Source organism: Trachurus japonicus, chromosome 7, assembly GCF_045865225.1.
Source record: "Trachurus japonicus isolate A0001 chromosome 7, Traja_1.0".
NCBI classification, from domain to species: Eukaryota; Metazoa; Chordata; class Actinopteri; order Carangiformes; family Carangidae; genus Trachurus; species Trachurus japonicus.
This window is the reverse complement of record NC_140913.1, coordinates 29,145,525-29,166,827: the sequence shown is the minus strand read 5'-3', so window position 1 is coordinate 29,166,827 and position 21,303 is coordinate 29,145,525. Positions and strand designations below refer to the sequence as shown.

General features: G+C 44.7%; 1 protein-coding gene across 1 annotated transcript in view; it reads left to right on the top strand.

Annotated features, from left to right (window-relative positions):
• plxna2 (plexin A2) overlaps positions 1-21,303 on the top strand; it is a 195,692-nt gene that overhangs the window by 105,986 nt on the left and 68,403 nt on the right. Inside the window, exons 8-13 of the mRNA XM_085782734.1 lie at positions 3,179-3,293; positions 4,771-4,971; positions 5,650-5,746; positions 6,400-6,599; positions 16,423-16,574; positions 20,680-20,797. Of these exons, the coding sequence (XP_085638860.1) occupies positions 3,179-3,293; positions 4,771-4,971; positions 5,650-5,746; positions 6,400-6,599; positions 16,423-16,574; positions 20,680-20,797 (883 nt within the window). The remainder of the gene's footprint in view (positions 1-3,178; positions 3,294-4,770; positions 4,972-5,649; positions 5,747-6,399; positions 6,600-16,422; positions 16,575-20,679; positions 20,798-21,303) is intronic.

The window sequence follows — 21,303 nt, the reverse complement described above, 5'->3', positions numbered from 1 at the left end:
CCTTGCCCATGCAGCGCCCAGCCCTCCCCCTCCCCCTAAAAATAACCCCTGTAAAGACTAATGTAAGCTGATCACTGGCTGCTGCCACAGCACCGTAACAGGAAGTTTTAGCTAATGAAGCCTTCGTCTCGAACGTCCCGCAGCACAAAAACACACGCGTCTTTGTGCCTAACAGCTCTTCAGTGGGGATTTCATGTCTGTCCCCCCCGATTGAGTGATGCTGGATTGGAGATCTCAGTAACTGTGATGCCTTTGCTTCATCACTTTCACTTCATTCCAGCGTGGCAGCTTCTGTTTGTGCCGGATCCAAAGGCCTGGTTGATTTGGGAGCAGCGCTGAATGGAGATCAGGGGGAGAAGTGGTGGTGGTGGTGGTGGTGGGGGGGGGGCTGTACGAGCTGCTGCACGTCATATTATCCTTTCACTGTCCCCTTCGATGTTCAAACTAAACATTATAGCCGTGATAAAGATGAAAACAGGCAGTGTTATTCTCTGTCTCACGCACACAAACATGTCAGCAGATACGAACACACCACTATACAAGCTGCCCTATAGCTTGGTACTGCTGTCTGCTGTCGGAGAACCCGTCTGAGCAGCACAGAAAGCAATTACCGACTCTCGCATCAGCCCAGTTAATCGCCAACCACGAACAGAGTTGCTTATGCAGCCACACACACACACACACAAAGAAAGATACATACACTTGAAAAGGGCATTCGCTCTCCCTCGCACTCTGATGCCAACTCCTGCTCCCTCCATCTCCCTCCCTCTCTCTCTCTCTTCCACACATACTGTACACACTATTCGCCTGAAGGTGAATCAGCCCTATTGTTCTGAATTAGTGTGCTTGCCAGAGATCCCTCCCTTTGCTTTTGCACCGATGAATATTTCACAATAAGCAAGTATGCATAACACAGCCTTAATTCTGAGAGTGAGAGAGAGGAGAGAAGGAGAGATGGAGAGCCAAGTGAGACTACAATTCGCTCTCTGAACAACTGTTCATGAATACATAGTGTAGTAAACGCAGTCACAATCAATTAAAAGTGCGTGTTGTCCCCCCACTATGTGCAAGACACAGAGAGCATTATGTCTTTTAGCCTCAGGCTGTCGCTTTTTCATTTGCTCATCCCTCCATCCATTCATCCATGTGACCAGTACACAGTGTTAGAAAGTGAAGTGCGTTTCCTCAAGTGCTCTGCTCTGCTGCGTGTGCACCGCAGAGGCCACTGCACTACAATAACCACTGTGAACACGACCATAATGAACATCAAACATTCAACGTGTTGTTACACGGTTCAATTCAACAACCCAGCGGTGGTTGAAAGAGTCAAAAATAACATGACAATTTTCACTCGTTAGCCTTATAGAGCTGGAGCACGTTGCAGGTAAGCCTGTTGTTTTCAGTGACTGGAGTTAGTGGAGAGAGAGAGAGGGTTTGACATGCAGAGAAAGATCCAAACCTGGGTCACCGCAGAAAGGACTCAGTCTTAAAGGTGCATGTGCTATCAGAACCAACATGTAGTAGAATCACTTGCATGTCTTGAGAAAATCCTTGCCAATTAACCCTTTGCCCCCATGGAGTGAGCAGTGTCAGACGTGCAGCCACAAAAGGTCCAATGAGTATTGTGGTTCACTCACTGATGACAATTATTTTTTTGTCAAACATGAAAAAGCAAAACCTGAACGCAACATGATGTTCCGCAGATCGGTTAAATCCAGAGGTGCTGCGGTTGAACAGGTCACCGCTTCACCTGCTGTCCACTGTCAAACTTAGAAGTTAGGGCCTGAGGCAAGGCAAGTTTATTTGTTTAGCTCATTTTTACCAACAGTTTGTCTCAAAGGGCTTCACACAGGATCATAACAACATCCTCTGCCCTTAGACCCTCACATAGACTGAGGAAAAACTCTCAATAAAACCCCTAACAGGGGAAAAAAAACAGGAGAAACCTCAAGGTGAGCAACAGAGGAGGGATCCCTCATCCAGGACGGGCAAATGTTGTATACAGACAACAGTTCACAACATGGAATATGGAATAACATGGAAAATGGGGTAGCTCGGTCAAGAGGAGCTGATGGAGGCGGTTTCTGGTGGACTGGCAGAGAGAGGAGGGAGGAGCACATACAAGAAGAAAAGTCAATCAAGCCAATAAATTAATCTTTTAATTAATCAGCATCTTCTGTTAATGGAAATAAACCAAAAAGAAACTTGAATACGGCTCCTCCACACACACAGAGAGAAGACACGCGACTGTGTTGTTGTGAATCGACAGTGCGAACCGCTGCACCACCATGCTGCCCTACATTTATAATAATAATCCAATAATAAACAGACTGCACTTATACAGCACTTTTCAAGTCTTATTGACCGAGCACTTTACATTAAAAGCCAGAGTCAACCATTCATGTTTTATCCAATACAGAAAGCACTTTTTCTAGCACACACACACAAGTGGTGGGAGACACTGGAAGAGCTGGGAATCGAACCAGCGACCTTCAGACTAGTGGCTCAGTGGCTAAGTGGCTCTGCCGCCTGAAGTTTGTTGGTAATATTCAAGAAGTTGCAGTTAGAGGGAAGTATTTTTTCACACAGTGGTATTGATGCTGCAGTACTAGTACAGTACACTATGTCCCCACGTTGGTGACACATGCACAAAAAACACACTCACTTACATATTGTGCATGCAAAAAACACACACACATACACGCATACACACACACCTAACAGCTGGTAATTACAGTGGCACTCCAACAATGCAGGGCTAATGGTAATTGCAGGATCAAGCTGCGCCAATGTCTTATTTGTCCTCATTACTCAACGTTCCTCCACTCCGTCTCTCTCTTTCTCCCTCCATCTGATTCTGGTTACCAGGGCTAATGTGCAGCCTCGTGTTCGCACATGACGCGCGGTGTTAATATATGGCGCTGGAAAATATATGCAGAGAGAGAGAGAGGGAGAGAACCGGTTCCCCAGCAGCCATCCATTAGGTACCGTGCCAACCGCAAGGGCAACAACAACAGCAGGTGCCCACTTGGGATGTGAACTCATTTCCTCTGTGGCACTTCCCCCCTCTTTTTGGCAAACAACAACGACAACGACACACTCTCCTTGACTGTGTTGCCTTTTCTTGACTCTCACCCTTTGTGTGTGTGTGTGTGTGTGTGTGTGTTTATGTGTGCAGGTGCCTGTCGTGTGTGAACAGTGCCTTCCGCTGCCACTGGTGCAAGTACCGCAACCTGTGCACCCACGACCCGTCCAGCTGTTCCTTCCAGGAGGGACGAGTCAACGCCTCCGAGGTCGGTGCAACACAAACACATAATGTACATAAGCAAAAGCTTGGTCGCACAACTTCCCCTCTCTCTCCTACACATTTCTCTCTCTCCACTCTCTCCTCTCTCTTCTCTCTCTGTCTATTTACTCCTGTCTGCATCCTGCTCTGCTCCGTGTGTTCCAGCTCTGTGTCAGCCTCGGGGCATGTCTTCAGAAAGACAGCCATCTAAGCTCTTCTATTTCCGAATTGGCCCTTTTTTTTTTTTTTTTCCTCCCCATTCGGAGCTCTTGTTCTCTCTGCAGTGCCAATTAACAGTCTATTATCTCTGGAGTTATTGAGCTTAGTGTGTCTTAACAATGACACAGGATCACTCTGACCGAATCAATCATGTGCAGTAGATCCAGGCCACCTGCAATATGCACATGTGTGTGTGTGTGTGTGTAGGTTCCTATGTTTATCTGATGGTGTATGCTGCAATATGAGTTTTTTACCTCTTATTCAATTTACTCATAAGACAATCTATATGCTTACATCATATGGATCTTGCACTCAGGCTCCTCTCCCTGCAGCTGTTTCAATAGGAGATTTGAGATAAGGCATAGAGGTCTTCATGTGATATTTATCTGACAGGTCTTGAGATATATGGAGGCCACTAAGGTCAGCAAGAGCAGATCTTCAGTGTGCGATGCTGCTGTAATAGTTTTCTTGATGCAATGTTGCTTTCACGATACATTGTGAACAGATCTGACCTCTAAATTGCCGCCTTGGTGCTTTAAACCACTCAGTACTTCGTCTTTTTTTGTGTGTGTGTCTATGTGTGTGCGTGTGATAATTTTCAGTCTCCGCCAGTTGAGGAGTTTGAAAAATCCCACTCCTGATAATGAGCTGTTCAACACTCAGACACTCAGATATCAGCTCAGAGCTTTCCAAGGTCACAGGAGTCATTTCATCTTCAGCTGAGCACATCATGCTTCACATTTCTTCCCGTTCATCAGCTCCTCTCTTTTTTGCTAATAAACTAAACACTAGGATTGTACACTTGAATATCTATATGATATTCCTCAATCAGGGGGCTCCTTTCATTTAACATTGTGAATGGGACTTTTTTTTGGGGGGGGGGGATTGATTGTTCATACAAGAATTAAAACTTGATAAAGTTCTACTCACAAATAAATCCATTGAAATGTCATGTTTTTTAATTGTATTATTTTGCATGGATGTCTGCATATGACAAACAAAATATTTACATTTATGTTTGTATATGATACAGTTTGTTTAAATTACCCCCAATTTCCAGTTAATTCCCATAAATGCCCAATAATCCCCATAAATTCCCATAGAAAGTTTCCAATTTGGAATATTTCCAAAATTCCCCATCTTAACTTCCCATGGAAAGTTTCTGGAAATGTTCCTCCCCTTTGCAATCCTACTAAACAAAAAACAGAACATGTATTTTTTAAAAAGTGTTTATTATTTATCACCTGTTCCTGTTTTTCCTGCAGGACTGCCCCCAGCTGGTTCGCTCCGGGGAGATCCTGATCCCGGCGGGGGAAGTGAAGCCCATCACCCTGAAGGCCAGGAACTTGCCGCAGCCTCAGTCCGGCCAGCGAGGGTACGAGTGCGTCCTCCACATCCAGGGAGTCAGCCACAGAGTCACCGCCCTGCGCTTCAACAGCTCCAGCGTGCAGTGCCAGAACAGCTCGGTGGGTTTGAGGAGCCAAAATTGCCGATGCGTTATTAGTCCGTGTATTTTTCTGCTGTTTATTCGAGCAGGAGTTGTTTATTCATTATACAGAAAACAATACTGTACATATTATACATAGGCAATTACATCGGTTATATTAGTGTCAGTGGAAAATAAGCGCTACACACCACTTTGCGTTTGTGTTTGTGTATGTGTCATTTAGTGTGCGCAGAGACAGGAGATGCAGCCGTAGTAATTACACTGGAGAACAGCGCAGCCTGGCTCTGCCCTCCAGTCAAGCACGTACTGACTTCTGCAGTATATTCCCAGTGGAACCACATGCATGCACATTTTACTCTCTCTATTTCTGTCTTCTACGCACACACACAATAAAAGTCAGGCTTGGAATTAAGGGCACAGGAGGCAGTTAAGGACAGCAAAGGGAAGCTGGAGCTTCTTGGCCAGCTGTAGCGTTTCTTCTCCGTTCTCCCTGTGTCAGCTCTCTGATGACGAGATGATGTAAGTTTGGAGTAACAGTGGAAGGACATAGAGCCGCATCTGCAAGGACTCATGGGGATTCAAATTCCCAAACCTCCCATTGAAACCCTCCTCTCTTTTTTTGGTTCACCTTCATCTCCCCCTCTCTGTCTCTCTGTCTCTGTCTCTTCCCCTCTTCCTCACCATCCTCGGCCTCTAGTATCTGTACGACGGAATGAAAATCAGTGAGCTGCCTGTGGATTTCTCAGTGGTGTGGAACGGCAACTTCATTATTGATAACCCGGAGAATATCCAAGGTAAGAACAAGAGATGCTTCCGACAAACAGGATGAAGCTGTACAAATGCAACACCGTCCACCGCTTTAAAGGGATAGTTGAACATGTTGGCAAATTAGCCCATTGCTATAATCGATGTAGTCATAGCAGTAGGTTTGTTACCTTTAATTGTCGGTGCAAGCTATTTTTAGAACGGTGGAGCAGAGCCACGAGCTGCTCAGAGCTATGCTACGGAGGCTCATGGGATTTCAACAACTCCAAAACGCTCTGGTGGACAAGTTGTGACCTGCACATTCACCACGCTATGAGATAATAACAGAACGATACGAGTTGTTTTAGAGGTAAATACAGAGACTGCTTGCTGAAAAACTGCCCCCGACGGAAACACGAATTACCTCTAAAACAATTTGTCAAAAATGTTGAACTATCCCTTTAATTCTGTCTGAGTTCAGGACACTGTGTATGTGTGTGTCTATTTATATAGTATGTTAATCACAGCTGTACCTGAAAATGTAAGTGTTAGTAGGAGCTTAATCGACAGCCTGTGGGGATGTGTCACTCGCAGCAGTTCTGCAATCTGTTATCCTTAAATAAAAACACACTTCAAATACTCAGGTTGGGTTTTTTTTTTTGTGTGTTCACCATATATCCCCGCTGCCTCCCGTATCCCACAGTGCACCTGTACAAGTGCGCGGCCCAGCGGGACAGCTGCGGCATGTGTCTGAAGGCGGAGAGGAAGTTCCAGTGCGGCTGGTGCAGCGGAGAGGGGAAGTGCACGCTGCGCCACCACTGCCCGCCCATCAACCCCTACACCACCCGCTGGCTCAACCTGTCCACCAAGAATGTCAAGTGCACCAACCCACGCATCACCGAGGTCAGTACTCACAATCCCCCCCTGTCCTTCCTGCCCACCCACGCGTATCCAGACGCTGATCAATGTCCAATAATCAGCCGCCATGTTGCCGCCGTTCTCCATTCATTCAGGATCATGAGGCACTCGGCTCTGGGACTTCACTTAAAATGAAAAGCGAACAGCCATAACAGCTTGTATCAGCTTAATAAGACATTGTCACTGGCGACAGTAACAATCCTGTTGCATTGTTAAAGACCTCTGAATTCTCTTAAGCACGTCACAACAACTAAAGTGCAATAAATCTGGATTATACCGGATCCTGGCCTGCTCTCTCTGTGTCTGTCTCTCTCTCTTTTTTAAAACATTTATACAAAAAGTTGTGACACTAACAGCAGCAGAGTTCTTAAGAGACTGAAATGACTCTTGACAGTGAAATGTCTGATTTGCATTGAGAGGAATTGCATGAGAAGCACCTATTCTACTCAGCTCTGTTTTCCTCTGGACCCGTGGAGAATGAGAATGAGCCTTAAAGACTCTCCCCGGGGCTCAGGCCCCCATCCGATGCATGCAGATCTGAAAACCTTCACTTTCTCTTTGTCTGTCTTTTGTCTCATTTTTTTCCCTCTCTCTTTCTCTCTCTCTAATTGAGGGAGCTCGTCTTGGTTTTGCTTAAAAGGAAAAAAAAAGTCCATACCCCACGGCATGTATGTACAGTGTGTATGTTTATGACTGTGTGTGTGTGTGTACCTGCAGGACTCGATGTGTCATGCTCACAGGTGCATATTCATGCAAGTTTTCACATTCAGGGATTATCCAAGGGCAAGGCCGCTGATACACACACACACACACACACACACACACACACACACACACAAGTGCACAGAGATATTCACTTTTAAAGGCCTGTCTCTTTGACATCTGCCTCCTCTTTGTGCCTGGGTGGGTGCAGTGTGCACAGATGCCTGCTCATAGATTTTAATGTCTTTTGTCCTCTCACAAGGTTATTCCAGCTCTTTGAAAAGTAACTCTGGCACCAGCCGATGTTAAACAGGAAACCATATAAAATAACCTGGCAAAAACAAAAGAAAAAGCAACCACTTTAAATAATTAAGTAGCTTCTCCTATTGTGGAAATCCAGGACTATTCTTTTCTTTTTCTTTTCTTAAAATATCTTGGAGGTTGACTGTGTCGTCTCTCCCGTTCACTGAGCCTGGTAGTTTAGTTTGGTGTCTTCCCACCTCAGCATCACAGGGTCACAACCTGGAAGTGCTTATTTGTTTTCCCAGAGGTTTTTTCCTCTTGTTCCAACCACCCGGCCTGGTGGGTTGGCTGTCACACGGGAGTCAGAGCCAGGAGGACATACTATTTAATTAGGCCTCTGTAACGCACCAGTGCATTGTGGCTAAACCACCAGACCCCCCCTTACAATCCCCACCCCCCCCCCCCAATATCCCCCTTAGCAATCGATTCACTCGGCTTCTCATCCCGCCACCACATACTCCCATCTAACTCCAGCCAATTAAAAAGTGAAGTTAACAACTTGGTTAATTGATTTGCTATACTACTGTATGCAGATAAGGCGGGAAAAAGAGGGGAAGGATGCTGCCCCCTCCTCCTCCTCTTCACTCTCCCTCTCTCTTATCACTATCTCTGACTCATCCGGTTGAGTTAAGTTACCCTCTCATGTAACTCCATTATGCTATGCGCTTTATGGCAGATGCTCACGGCCGTCGAGTGGGGACATACCTCGTTCCCCTCAGTGCTTTTATTAGTGTTATGATCACGGTATGCGGTTGCCAAGGCCACCTGCCATCAGCCCAGACCTTCATCTGCCACTCTACGACCATTAAGGGGACAAAGAAGGAGGAGAGGTTTACAGGAAAAGCTTTAAACTATGACATGTGTGAGGAGAGTGTTTGAAGGAGCTGGTATTTGTAACAACAGTCCAGCTCTATAATCATGAATGTCCCCGACTGACTGACTGACTGACTGACTGACTGACTGACTGAGCGACTGACTGAGTCCAGTGCCGGTTTCTTCAGATGGAGAAGTGCTTCCAATACACTGAGGCTCACCTCCATCACTGCAGATAAACTATGTGTATCATTGTGACTGAAGGATGCAGCAAAATAACTAAACCTAAGAGACAGCGAGCAGAAAGAGCAGGAGAGGGGAGGTCATCGGCTGCAGGCAGCACTTTGCACTAACCGTTATGAGCAATTACACATATCGAAGAGGAGGGAGTTGGGACATAAAGACCAGCTTCTAATAAAAGTCTGTTACGTTCTGGAGCTGGAAGTAAATAAAGACGAAGCTGTTGTGGATCCTCGGGAGGAGACTGTGAGCCTGGCGAGGAGAGGCTAAATAAGAGATATGGTCTATCTCCGGCCGCATGCCTCAGTGGCTCACCTGCTGGAGCTCATGCCAATTGGGCTTTTAGTCCTCGACCCGGCAGTCTGGGTCTTCACCAATCATCCTGTCTCTTTTATCACTATGACTATAATAAAGACAGAAGCCTGGAAAAAAAATAACTTAAAAAAACACAGCAAGTCTGTGTCGCCAAACTTTCTCTGAGTGATGGTTGTTGTTTTCTTTTTAAAGTAAATACAGTCGATACGTCTCTGTCTGTAAATATATATGTTTGGTGTTTTGCACAGAGAACATCGCAGTTAGAAAATCCGGATTGTGCAGAAAGACCAACGTTCAATTACAATATTTCACAAGAATCTGCTCATTTTCCTGCAGACAGGCTTTGTGCTTTGGCCCAAACACAGGTATTATAGGTAGACTTATCATATCTGTCTGTTGCTGCTGTCCGATGGCGTATTATTGATTATAACTCTCGGACTGTTTTGTCTGACAAGATGATACCTTAAAAATGTTTGTTTCTGTGGGTTTGGCACAGCGAGGGCGTAGAAACTCACGGTCAGCAATCTGTCAGAAGTCTGTAATGTATTGAAAGCAAAGAGATTCAATTTGTCCGCCTACAGCAGCAGCTGCAGGACTTTGTATTCTGAGGTAGAGAGATGTTCCCTTATTGTCAGAGCTCTTTACTACTTACACAGTGTATAAGCCACAGATTGATGCAACAAGTTCATGTTGCAGGGGAGCTGTCAGATGAAGGAAAGAGGATTTATGCACAAATGCAATTATTAGAATGCACAAGTTAATAGCGATATCACAGAGACTGAGAGATGGATGGTTGTGAACGAGAATACGGAGGATGTGGAGGGATTGAGTGGGGTGAAGTGAGGCAACGGAGAGAGAACAAAGGACAGAGGAGAGAGAGAGAGAGGAGCTGAACCATGAAAAGGTGGGAGGAAGAAGAAGAAGAAGGGAAAGAGGGAGGGCGGTGAAGGAGGAAAGAGGAAGCGGAGCCCCCCCGTGGGCCGACTGAACCGAGGTCTGTTTACAGCTGTAGGTGGCAAAAACCAACTCTGCATTAATTTTCGGCAGGCGCTTCACATGAGCACGCACTTCAGATGCACACGCTAGACGCGCCGGCATTTTCTCCTCCCCATCGCCGGGTTAAGGCGGCGTCCTCCCCCCGCCGCCACCTCCTCCGTCTCTCAGTGATTACAGTTTCTTTAAGGAGCAGACGTTCCCCTGGTGGGCTGAATTTATTAATAAATTTGGTTTTTGATTGTATGCACCAAAGCCCCCATCATGAGTTGATTTGTATACATACTAGCACATTAGTAGAGGTGCCTACCAAAAGATAGGCCTTTTGAATAATTAATGTTTCTATTAAGTGCCATGGTGCCTCCCACCATGGGCCATTAATATTGAAGAGATGTAAGCCTCTGCTAACAGCACAGGGAACAACATCAAATAAAGCTGGGAGTTGGATGGGCATATGAAAGGCATCTCCTCAATAGGCTTTGGCTGTGGCTGCTGTATGGGTTTACAGTAAAGCAAAGAGGTTTCCTGCCTCCCAGTGACAGCCAATATAAAGATCCAGCCTCAGCCGCCCGTAGGAAAGAAAAAACACAGGATTCCCCCTTTTTTTCTTTTTCTCCTTTCCAGTGTATGTAAGCTTAGTGTTGATATTTTGAATACCACAGGGATGGTGGGGCCTGTCAGTCATCATCACAGTACGACTGAACTCTGCTCAGCTGTAACCCTGAGAGAGCTGGTGTACGCTATGTGTGGTATAGCCTTCATTATCCAGTCATAATATATAATAGGTCATTTTAAAGCTCCTATATAATACTTTATTCCATGGTTTTATTTTAAAGTGTTGATCCAAAGAAGATAATTTGGGGTTTAAGAACCAAAATCCAATTCAATATAGTTCCTCTCTCAGGCTTCTTTCTGGCGATCTAGCAGGGGCGTTGCTAGCCATTCAGCTCCACTGGGGCACGACTCCATCTGAACTGACTTTGCTTATTCTTTAAGCATTATAATATAATTAGAATATAGTATAATGTACCCCATATACGACATTTATACTGGGGCTCATGTCCCAGAAAAGGGGTCTGGTGCTGCCTCTGAGCTCCAGTATCAGTGAGTTTCTGCCTAATAGCTCTGAGGTGGTGACTGCTTAGTTGTGACATCACAAAGTTACTAAACGCTTGTTTTTAGGTTCAGTTTCTGAATGCAGTCTGTGTGCATTTCTCTCTGGATGGAGGCTTTATTATATTCCAAGGTTGTAATATAGGGCCTGGATTTATTTATTTATTTATTTATTTATTTATTTGGTTCATTTCGGGCATGTCAATTAGTCATCATCATCACACATCATCTCAATCCAATTAATACAATACACATGACCGAAAGGGAAAGCGGGAGAAGCAAAAGCTTATCTAGTCCCGCCCCCAATACTCACATATTCATTTTTTCTGCATGTTACATTTTTGACATAACATTCTTCCAGTATTTTCAAAATTTAACAATTTAACAATTTGACATGACATTTTTTGTTTTGTTTTGTTTTTTTTGTTTTTTTTAACATGACATTTCTCAATTTTTTTTTTTTTTTCAACATTTGACATTTTGACATAATGTGTTGCAGCATTAGGCAGTATGTAGAGTTGAAGAAATTGAAGTCCAGCTCTAGATAGAGCATAAGGATTACGTGTGTGTCTGCACATGTGTCCAACCGTCATGAGCGAACAACAGTCTCTTCTTGTTGCCAGGCATGTCACAAAAGTCACAAAGTCACAAGATGGTCCAATTGACAGAGAGCAAAGTCTGGTGTGGTCCAATTGACAGAGAGCAAAAGTCCAGTGTATTGATTTTTAGTTGGGATGGTGGGATGGTGTAGGAGCCCTTTCTTCTTTTTACTCATTCTCTGCGGTTTTCGTCGCCATTTCTCTCGATTTCCTCCCGAGTTTTGGCTATGTCAGCTCGCATCAGTGACACATACTCTCGGATTGCGGATATGTCGGACCGTATCCCGACCACAGCACTCCGAGTTGTTGCGTTATCCTCCCTCACGTCGGTCTGCTCGGTGGCGATCTTTCTCATCTTACGATACTGCATGTAGGCGCCAAAACCCAGGGCGATCATTCCAATTGTCATGAACGTGAAGATGTACACGTCCTCGACATCCTCCACATCCAGTGGGGCAAGGCAAAGGACTCTCCACTTCTCCCATCCATCCAGCATGTAGCCGGACATGAAGGTTCCGTCCGGGCATCTTGGATCAGTTTTATGATAAAAACAAATACACAGTAATCTCACTTTATTCAACATGTGACCTTTAAATGGCCTCTTCAAACACACAACATCAGTCAGGGATACTCATCGTCCACAAATAGCAGCACCCGTCGACCCGTTTCTTCATCTCTTGTTTTCTTCCTTTTTTCTTTACACATGCAAAAAACCCTCCCTCTCATCCTGACCCATATCTCTTGGCTGACTACAAGACATTTAAGACTCCATAAAGTATTTAGGATGTAGTTTGTTCGGGAACAAGTGATCAGTGGGGTTTTTATCAAGCCCATTAAATGCTACTCACAATTAAATGTGACATGCTCGAATTAGTCTGAGCAGAGCCCCAAAGACAAAGAGATTAGCTGCAAGCTCCTAAATTGTATCAAGGGCGATTTCATTTCACAAAAAGAAAAAAATACGCTACGCAGCTTCAAACAGCAAAGAATGGAAATCCATCCATCAGCTTGTGTTGCATAATGTAATGTAACTCTGGGAGAATCTCTTCAGATAAAATCCTGTCAGAATAGATGTGTTTGTTAAAATAAAAAATGCTGATGTTGGATATTTCTAAGAGAAGATGAGGTGATCAGATGTTATTATGGCTGAATTGTCTCTCGGAGAATGTCGTTCAGCTCGGTCAGCAGTGACATGCGAGGCTTGCATAGCCTGCAGGCCGTTGTGTTGTGTTGTGTTGTGTTGTGTTGTGTTGTGTTGTGTTGTGTTGTGTTGTGTTGTGTTGTTGCTCTGAGTTTAGCCTTGGCTGCATCAGCACAACTTTCCCCACCATTACTTCAGCTGAATAAGTCAACACCACACTGGCAGACATCCCCAGGCTGTTCACCATTTCTCTCCAAATGTATCCACAGTTTTTTTTTTCTTTTTTTTTTATTCCTTAGCTCAGACTAGCAGATTATCTCCTCAGAAGAGAGACCTCTTTCTTCTCTGGAAGTTTCTGTCTCGTGGATTAGAAAGCCTCTCTCCCTTCCTCAATTTAGGTCATCACACCCCTCTTTAGTCTTTCTGTGGTTGTTGCCAAATCCTTGCAGATCGTCTGAGGAGAACGTGGTGGTGAATGGCCAATGCTCTGATCCCCTCCACCACCACCACCACCATCCATCCCCTCCGCCCCCGGGGTTTTGTAGAGCGCTAGATTATGCTAGAGAAGAGTGCAAGAGTGCGACGTTGCAAGCTGACTGGCTGTTTTGCTGGGGAATTACCCTCTATTGACAGTGTGACAATGCCAGGCGGGCAGCAGCACTGCTTCTAAAAGGATTACACAGGGAGCATGGCACGGCAGCGCTGGGTGGGAACGAGGGGAGGGGTGGTGGGTTTATGGTGGAGTTAGGGGGCAGAAGGCAGGAGGGTGGAGGGTGTGTGCATGTCCAATGAGCCTCTTCCTCTTCCTCTTCCCTCTGAAAAAGTCTGTGTGGTATAAGACAAACTGGTGCTCAGAGGGAGGAGGATGTGTCACCTCGCCTGAGGGAGACGAGATGATGAAAGACAGAAAGCAAAAAGAAGGCAAAGAGATGCAAAGAGGAGGGATGTTGCAGTTGCAGTGAAACATAAAGACGTGCTCCGCCCCGCGATCCGAAGATTATCTACAGTACATGAACGCGGCGGCAGGTTGAGGTTCCCCTCCCTCGGTCTGTAAAGGTCATCGGAGTCGGGTTTCAGGAGGCAGGAGGAGGAGGCTTCTTTATGGATTTAGTCCCTTTTGTTTGTGTTGGAAATATAGACACACAGACAAAGAGCGCCACTTCTCTCACGCCTCCCAGCCCACAGACATCAGTGGCTTCAGTCTTTGAAGTGCTTTTTTCTTTTCCTCCACCACCACCATCCCCTCCCAAACCCCCACCCCTCCCCTCTATGATCTACTGATGAATCGAGGCTCTATCTGCCAATGGGTTTCATGCATGGATTAGACCGTCTTCCTGCGCTCCGTCCACCGTGGGAAGGGGATCTGTCTCTCAAGGGCAGAAGGAGGAGGAGGAGGAGGAAGAGGTGGTCTCCCAAGCTTTTAGCTTTTAGGCCGTCGCTGCCACCTCACCTGTCATCTGTCATGGCCGATAGCACCACACATAACAGAGTGGCATCCACCTTCTCCTCCCTGTTGCTCATCCTGTTTCCTCTCCTCCTCTTCCAGTGCTTCTCTTTTTCTTTTTTTTCTCCTCCTCTCCTCCTCTCTGCTCTCTATTTTTTCACTCCGTTATAGTCTCCAATCCCCCGTCTCCCCTCCTCTCTGTCTTGTTCTCTCTCAGGCCCCTCACATTGCTTATGTAACCATCACTAAGTCTACTCGAATAGCTGCTGCCATTGCCTGACATGGATATATTTAGCCATTATGTCCCCCCACCCCCCCACACCACCACCACCACCACAACCCCCCCCAGCCCCTCTTCCCTCTATACCCTGCATGCCCAAGCAGTGCTAAAAGATTCATGTATTCAGACCCCTCGGGCGGTGCAGTGACACACTTACTTTACATCCAGAGCAATTAATGTCCACTGAATCTAGATTACAATGCCGGCATCCCACAGGGAAGCCGCGCTGCCCCAATGGGTGTTGGTCGGTTGGTCGGAGGGTGGGTGGGGGTATCAGGAGGGGGAAGGTGGTGCAGCACCTTTTAGAACCGGTCGTCGTCAGGGTGTTTTTTTTTGTTTTTGTTTTGTTTTTTTAAGCATGTGTTTATTAGTTTTTGTTTGCAATTTACAGCAAATCAAACAAGACATTCTTACAAGCAAGCAACTTTTTCTCCCTATTCTCCCTCCCTTCCCCTCTTCCCCTCGCTGAATAAGTAAAACATTAAAACTATAAAAATAAGATGAAAATAAAACAAATAGGAAGGAAAAGTAATAATAATAATACTACATAAAAGTAGACAAATACTGATAACAGTTACATGATGAATTTCAAGGGTGTTTCTCCTCCTGCTGAAGCAAATTACCAACATTAACATCATGTGTTAAAAAACGTATAAAAGGTCTCCAGATGGCATCAAAAACATGATGTTTCCGTTTAATAATGTACAGTACGTTATCTTTTCCAATGTCATGTTTGATGCCATCTCTTTAATCCATCTTCCAATTCTTGGTGCATCAACGTTTTTCCAATGAAGGGAAATTATAGGCTACGTTTAGCTTGTAATATACACATATCTACTAATCTAGATTCTTTACTTTGTAAATATGGGATAGTTGGATGTACTGTGCCGTCAGGGTGTTTTTGCTTTGCACCCCAGTGATGCTGCTGCTGTTGGTGTTTCAGCCCTTCTTCTGCTTGCATGGCCAGTAATAGCATATTGATTGTTTACATAGCATTTGCAGCAAAGTGACAGTCGTCTCCTCCCTCTTACCCTCCTCTCTCTTACCTTCCTCCGTCTCCCTGCTCGCCAAACACTGTTGTCTCTACTCTCTGTTGTCTTTCTTCATCTGCTTCCTTTTTTTTCTCCCTCCCTCCCTCCTTCTCCTCCTCCTCCTCCTCCTCCTCCTCCTCTGCTCCTCTTTTGTCTAAAGGGCTGGATGAAGGCCAGGTCAGAGCCTCAACAGGGGTTTCTGCAGCACAGAAGGCAGCGTGCCACCCTGTGCCAAGGTCATGCTGGGCAGCCATATTGTATTTTATGAGTAGGTGGTCTGCACTAAGCATTAATATGGCCCCTTGTTAGATTTATCATCCATGGCAACAGCAGTAGATTCTGTGCAGGCGAAACACTGAATTTTAATGCGAACGCCCCCCTGTGCTTTAGTGCTGTGGTTTATTCTGTTGGATTTACTGTTGAATAGTCTGAAGGAAGTTTAAAAGTCTGATCTCTGTGTGTGTGTGTGTGAATGTGTATGTGTGTGTACAGATGTATCGCCATATTTAAGAGAAAGAGCTTGATGCCATTAGCCGCTGCTGTGATTAGAGACTCCTGGCACAAATGACTCATGGCGTGTTCTGACATTCGGTGGATGCAGGCGTGGAGAGAGTGCTCTTAATTGCTTTTACAGCCACCTGGACCGAAAGAGCACATTTACCCTTGAGCGTCCACAGAAAGAAACCTGTGTGTGCACCGTTATGATTTACATAGGACACGCCCATAAATACACAGAGAGAGAGAGTGGGATGACTAAGAAGAAGAAGAGGAGGAGGAAAACATCCTTTTTCATTTTTTCACCTGTACCTGTTTCTTTCTGTGTGTGTCCTACAGGTGACCCCGGTGGCCGGACCCCCCGAGGGCGGCACGCGGGTGACCATCCACGGCACCAACCTGGGGCTGGCCTTCTCAGACATGGTGGGCAACGTGGAGGTGGCAGGAGTGAGGTGTACCCCCGTAGAGGACGGCTACATCATCGCTGAACAGTTGAGTCGCGCAGATTTCTTTTATAACCATTTTTTTTATAAGCGATTATGTGGATCTCTCTCTGTGTGTTGTTGCTGCTGTTATTATTATTATTTGAGGTCTTAATTCTTCCTTGTGTGTTGGTGCAGGATATTGTTCACAGAGCAGCATGGGAATAATACATCGCAATTACCCTGTTTTGTAAACAACACAACTTGGAAGCCGAGGCTCCCGATAGTAAACTCAATACAGAGCCACAGTGGAAGATAATGAACATGCAGCAAATCAGTAATAAACACTAATGCTCTGCAGGTTTCTATATGTTACATATGGGGATATTACACAATTTATATAGTGCGACATCATCTTTAACCTTAATGGCAACTGGAGCAGTTCCAGACAGTCTGGAACCTAAACCCCCCAACACACACACACACACACACTAGCCTGGTTCCCCCTCCTTGCAGCTCATCCAGTCAGCAACAATCCCTCAACAGCTGTGTGTGTTTACTTGTGTTTACCTCCCTAATTGTCCCACGCTGTGCATACATCACGTAGAAGTCTGTCCCACTCACCCTGAACTAATGAAACGTGGCCCATGCTTCACTATCCGACCCCCCCACCCTCTGTGTAGGATAACACTCCCAGCACCTTATGGTTGTTCTTGCTCCACCTCCTCGGGTGATGCAGGTCGTGCGAGGTAAAAAAAAAAAGAAAAAAAAAAAGGTTGCGCACACAAATACTGTTAAACGCGCTTTACCCTAAATATATATTAGCATATCTGCATGAGGATTACCAAGGATTGCCTTTGGGTGGTGGGAATGCAATTCTTAATGTAATCCTGTAATAATTTCACAAGGCACCACCACTGAGCTGATGCAAAAGAAAAGAAAATTCATTATGCAGCGACTATAGGTTAAATAATTACACCGTGGAAAATCAATATGTTATGTGGAAGGACAAAAAAAAAAAGTATAAAACTGTAGTACAACTTAAACCAATTACTGAGAACCAGGCATTACAGCTCCCTATAGAAATATCATTGTAATATTTTTAGGTTCTTTTATTCTTTTCTTTTTTAGGAAAAGACAAATGCTCTGAAATAATTGGCCTGTCGTTCAGTTTCAGTGTGATTTTCTCCTCTCCCCGCTGACCTAGAGTCAGTTAGAGAGTGGTGTAAAGTTTTAAATGTATAGCTGCATAGCTGACACACATGCACACACACATACACACACACACACACACACACAGGCTATCACAGTGGTGGCTCTCAGAGGAGCCTTTAACCCTAATTCTTTCCTTGGCCTACTTCTGCCCTCAGAAAGAGAACAGCTCAGCACCGCGCCATCGCTGCAACTCACACTTTCACTCTTACAGCACTGTCACTCACACACACACACACACACACATATATATGTCACACACACGTAAATATCCTGCACTTTTCATGCATTTTTTACACATTGTTTTCAGCTCTTTGCTGGTGTTTGAAGAGAAGCATACAGTCGCTGCACACACACAGTGGAGTGATGACATACAGTGTATCTATGGTTACTCCGCTGCTCTTTTTACTGGCCAGTTGTAATTAAAATTCACTATGTGCCGTTTGGCTGTAGGGGACAATTTGTCAGCAGAGCACTGATCTGACAGCACTTTAATCCAATTGGGGACAAGCTAGGGAATTCATTTATATGGCATGTGTTAAAAAAAAAAGAAAAAAAAAAGACTGAGCCAAATTAAAAAACTAACCTCTGACCTCTTTAGTCTAACTTCGGAGGAGCTGGAGTCTTCAGAGGTGCACGTTTTATTCAGAGTGCTTCTGAGGTCGTTTAATGGCTCCGTGTTCATTATATGCACGTCTTTATCTGACTGCAGCTGTTTGTTTCAAGTCTTAATTCACTCGTGGCATCCAATGATAGACTTGACTGGACCGGACACCAAAAAAAAGAAGGAAAGAAAGAAAGAAATCATACATATTTATGTGTCTTTTATGTTACTACTTCAGAAGAGTGTGTGAAAGCCACACCTGCTTTGAAGGAAAAAGTCTCAACTTTTGTGTTTTTCAGCCAGAAAGTACGTTTTTCTGAGGGCTGGTACTGTTCTGAAGGTTTTTTTTTACTTATTTATATATTATCTATGTAGTGGCCAAATTGAGTCGTCATCAAGAGCAAGAATTCAGGTTAAAAGTAACCCTCAGGTTTTTATGGAAAGAGCAGAGCCGTCTTGATGGAGACAGAGAATATGCCTTTTTTTTTTTAAAGCCAAACACATTTACATAAATATTCAGCTTCGCAAAACAACCAGTGCATCAGGGCTCCAGGCTTTGGGGGGAGCGGGGGGAGCGGGGCACACATGCCAAACTCAAGGCCCAGGGGCCAAATCCAGCCCACGATACAATTTCATCTCACTATTATTAATGGTCTGCCAGTATGGCGCTCACACTACTCACACTACAAATCCCATAATACATTGCAACAGCTACCGTACCATCGTGACCAAGCGATAGATCGATAAGCGCCAAGCACTATAGCTGCTGCTCTGTTGTCAACAAATTGTCTAAGTATATGTTTCTTCTTCTCAATACAGTTTTCATGTTTGGCCTGCCACATTATGTAATAATGCCACATTTTTTTTATAATCTGCCACATTTTGTAATAAAATTCTCTAACGTAGTATGTAATAAACTTTGCCGCATTTCAAAGTTCAAAAAGCTCAAAGTTCAGAAGTGTTTATTGTCATTTGTACAGTGGAAAGGTGAGTTTTCCCTAAAAGTGAAATTCTTACTTTGCTGTCCACATCACAAAACAAAACACCAGCAATTATAAAGCATTTTGTAAAAAGTTATTACATAATGCACCGAATTATAACAAAATGCGGGTGTTGAGCGTTTTTTATGAAAGAAATGTAATAATTCAGTGCAAAATGTAACAACTTATTACAAAATGTGGCAAAGTTTATTACATATTGTGTTAGAGAACTTTATTACAAAATGCAGCGTTATTACATCATGAGGTGAAAATTTATTACATTATTACATACTGTACATCTGCTCTGGAGGGTTACTTAGCACAAAGTTTCAGCAAGTAAATCCTCCTCTAGCTCACCACCGTCGACTGTTGTAATTCAGGTGATCAGCTCTGCTCTGCTTCATCTGCTCCATCTCTTACCTGCTGCCATCTGCCTCACCACACACTCTGCCCCTCTTTTCCCTGCGTCTCCTACTCTATCACTCCTTTGACACCGCCACCAATCAATAGACGTCCTCGTTTTTATTATGTCAGTTGATGTAGTCACCTGCAGCGCCGGGGCGACACCTGATCACACCGCGATGATGAAGCTCCATTGATCCCGACGCGTGATTTACATTAGACGTGGCGCCCCGCCGCTGTCGGGTGCCCGGCGGTGGTTGGTGATGATGGGGTGAATTTACTTCACCGAGGGTTTTGGGTGCGTTGGAGTTCCAACAGGGACGAGGAGGAGGAGGAGAGTGTCATCGGGGGGGTTCTGGTCGATGTTTGGATGTGTCCCGTAATGAAATGAGTGAGACAACAAAGGAGGATCGCATTTAGAGCAGGAGATAAATCAATATGAAGCAAAGGAGTGTTTTGATTACTTTCTCCCAACTTCATTCAAGTATTCAGACATACAGTCAACTTTCTGAGCTTTAAAGGGATAGTTCAACATTTTGGCAAATTGGCCCATTGCCATAATCCCTACAGTTTTAGGAGTAGGTTCGTTACCTTTAATTGTCGGTGCAAGCTATTTTTAGAACAGCGGAGCAGAGCCGCGAGCTGCTCAGAGCTACGCTACGGAGGCTCATGGGATTTCTTGGTTTCCCTCATCAAACTTATCAAATACACAATCCAACGACTCCAAAACGCTCTGGTGGACAAGTTGTGACCTGCACATTCACCACGCTATGAGATAATAACAGAACGTTACCAGACAGAGTTGTTTTAGAGGTAATTTCATGCAAAACCACTGATGCGCATTGCCTTCAGGGGCAGTTTTTCGGCAAGCAGTCTCTCTCCGTCTCATAACGTTCTGTATATAGTTATTTTTCTTTATCAAAAAAAACTTTACTTTGTACAATGACTCTAATGAGTGATTCTGTGTCTCTTGTAGGATCGTGTGTCAGATGGATGCAGCTCCTGTGGACAGTCGAGCCGGTCCGGTCCAGCTCTGCGTTGGAGAGTGCCGCCCAGAGCTCAGGGCTCGCTCCGCACAGCTCTACTCCTTCGTGGTACGACTGCGATTCTCCATGTCACTGCATATAATACACAACGCAACACTGTACTATTGTCAACATGAGACAAACAAACCAGATGCATTAAACTGAATCAGAATATACACTTTGTTCAATTAAAAGTCAATTTGTACCTCGCATGCATAAAGTAATTCTTTATGCACCAGAGGCAAATAACGATGCGTGCGTTGCCATGCCTACCAACAGTATAATTAAGCAGCTCTGTGTGCACTTGGTTGTTGTTTTGGATGTAACATTCTTCCAATAACTACACTACAATGTTTTCAGGGGAGTCCTCATTACTGATCTCTGCCGGTCTCTGGTTGAAGACGCTATTTGTCTTTATTGAATTAAAATTAGGATGTTAAGTTAATATAGCCGCCTTTTTTTTTTCTACTAGTGGGTGTTTTCCTGTTTCCTCATGTTGCAAATCAATGCACGCTCTACAACTTACTGTTTGAGCCGTGTTATGTGAGTTGAGTATAGCCCAGTCGATGGTGGAA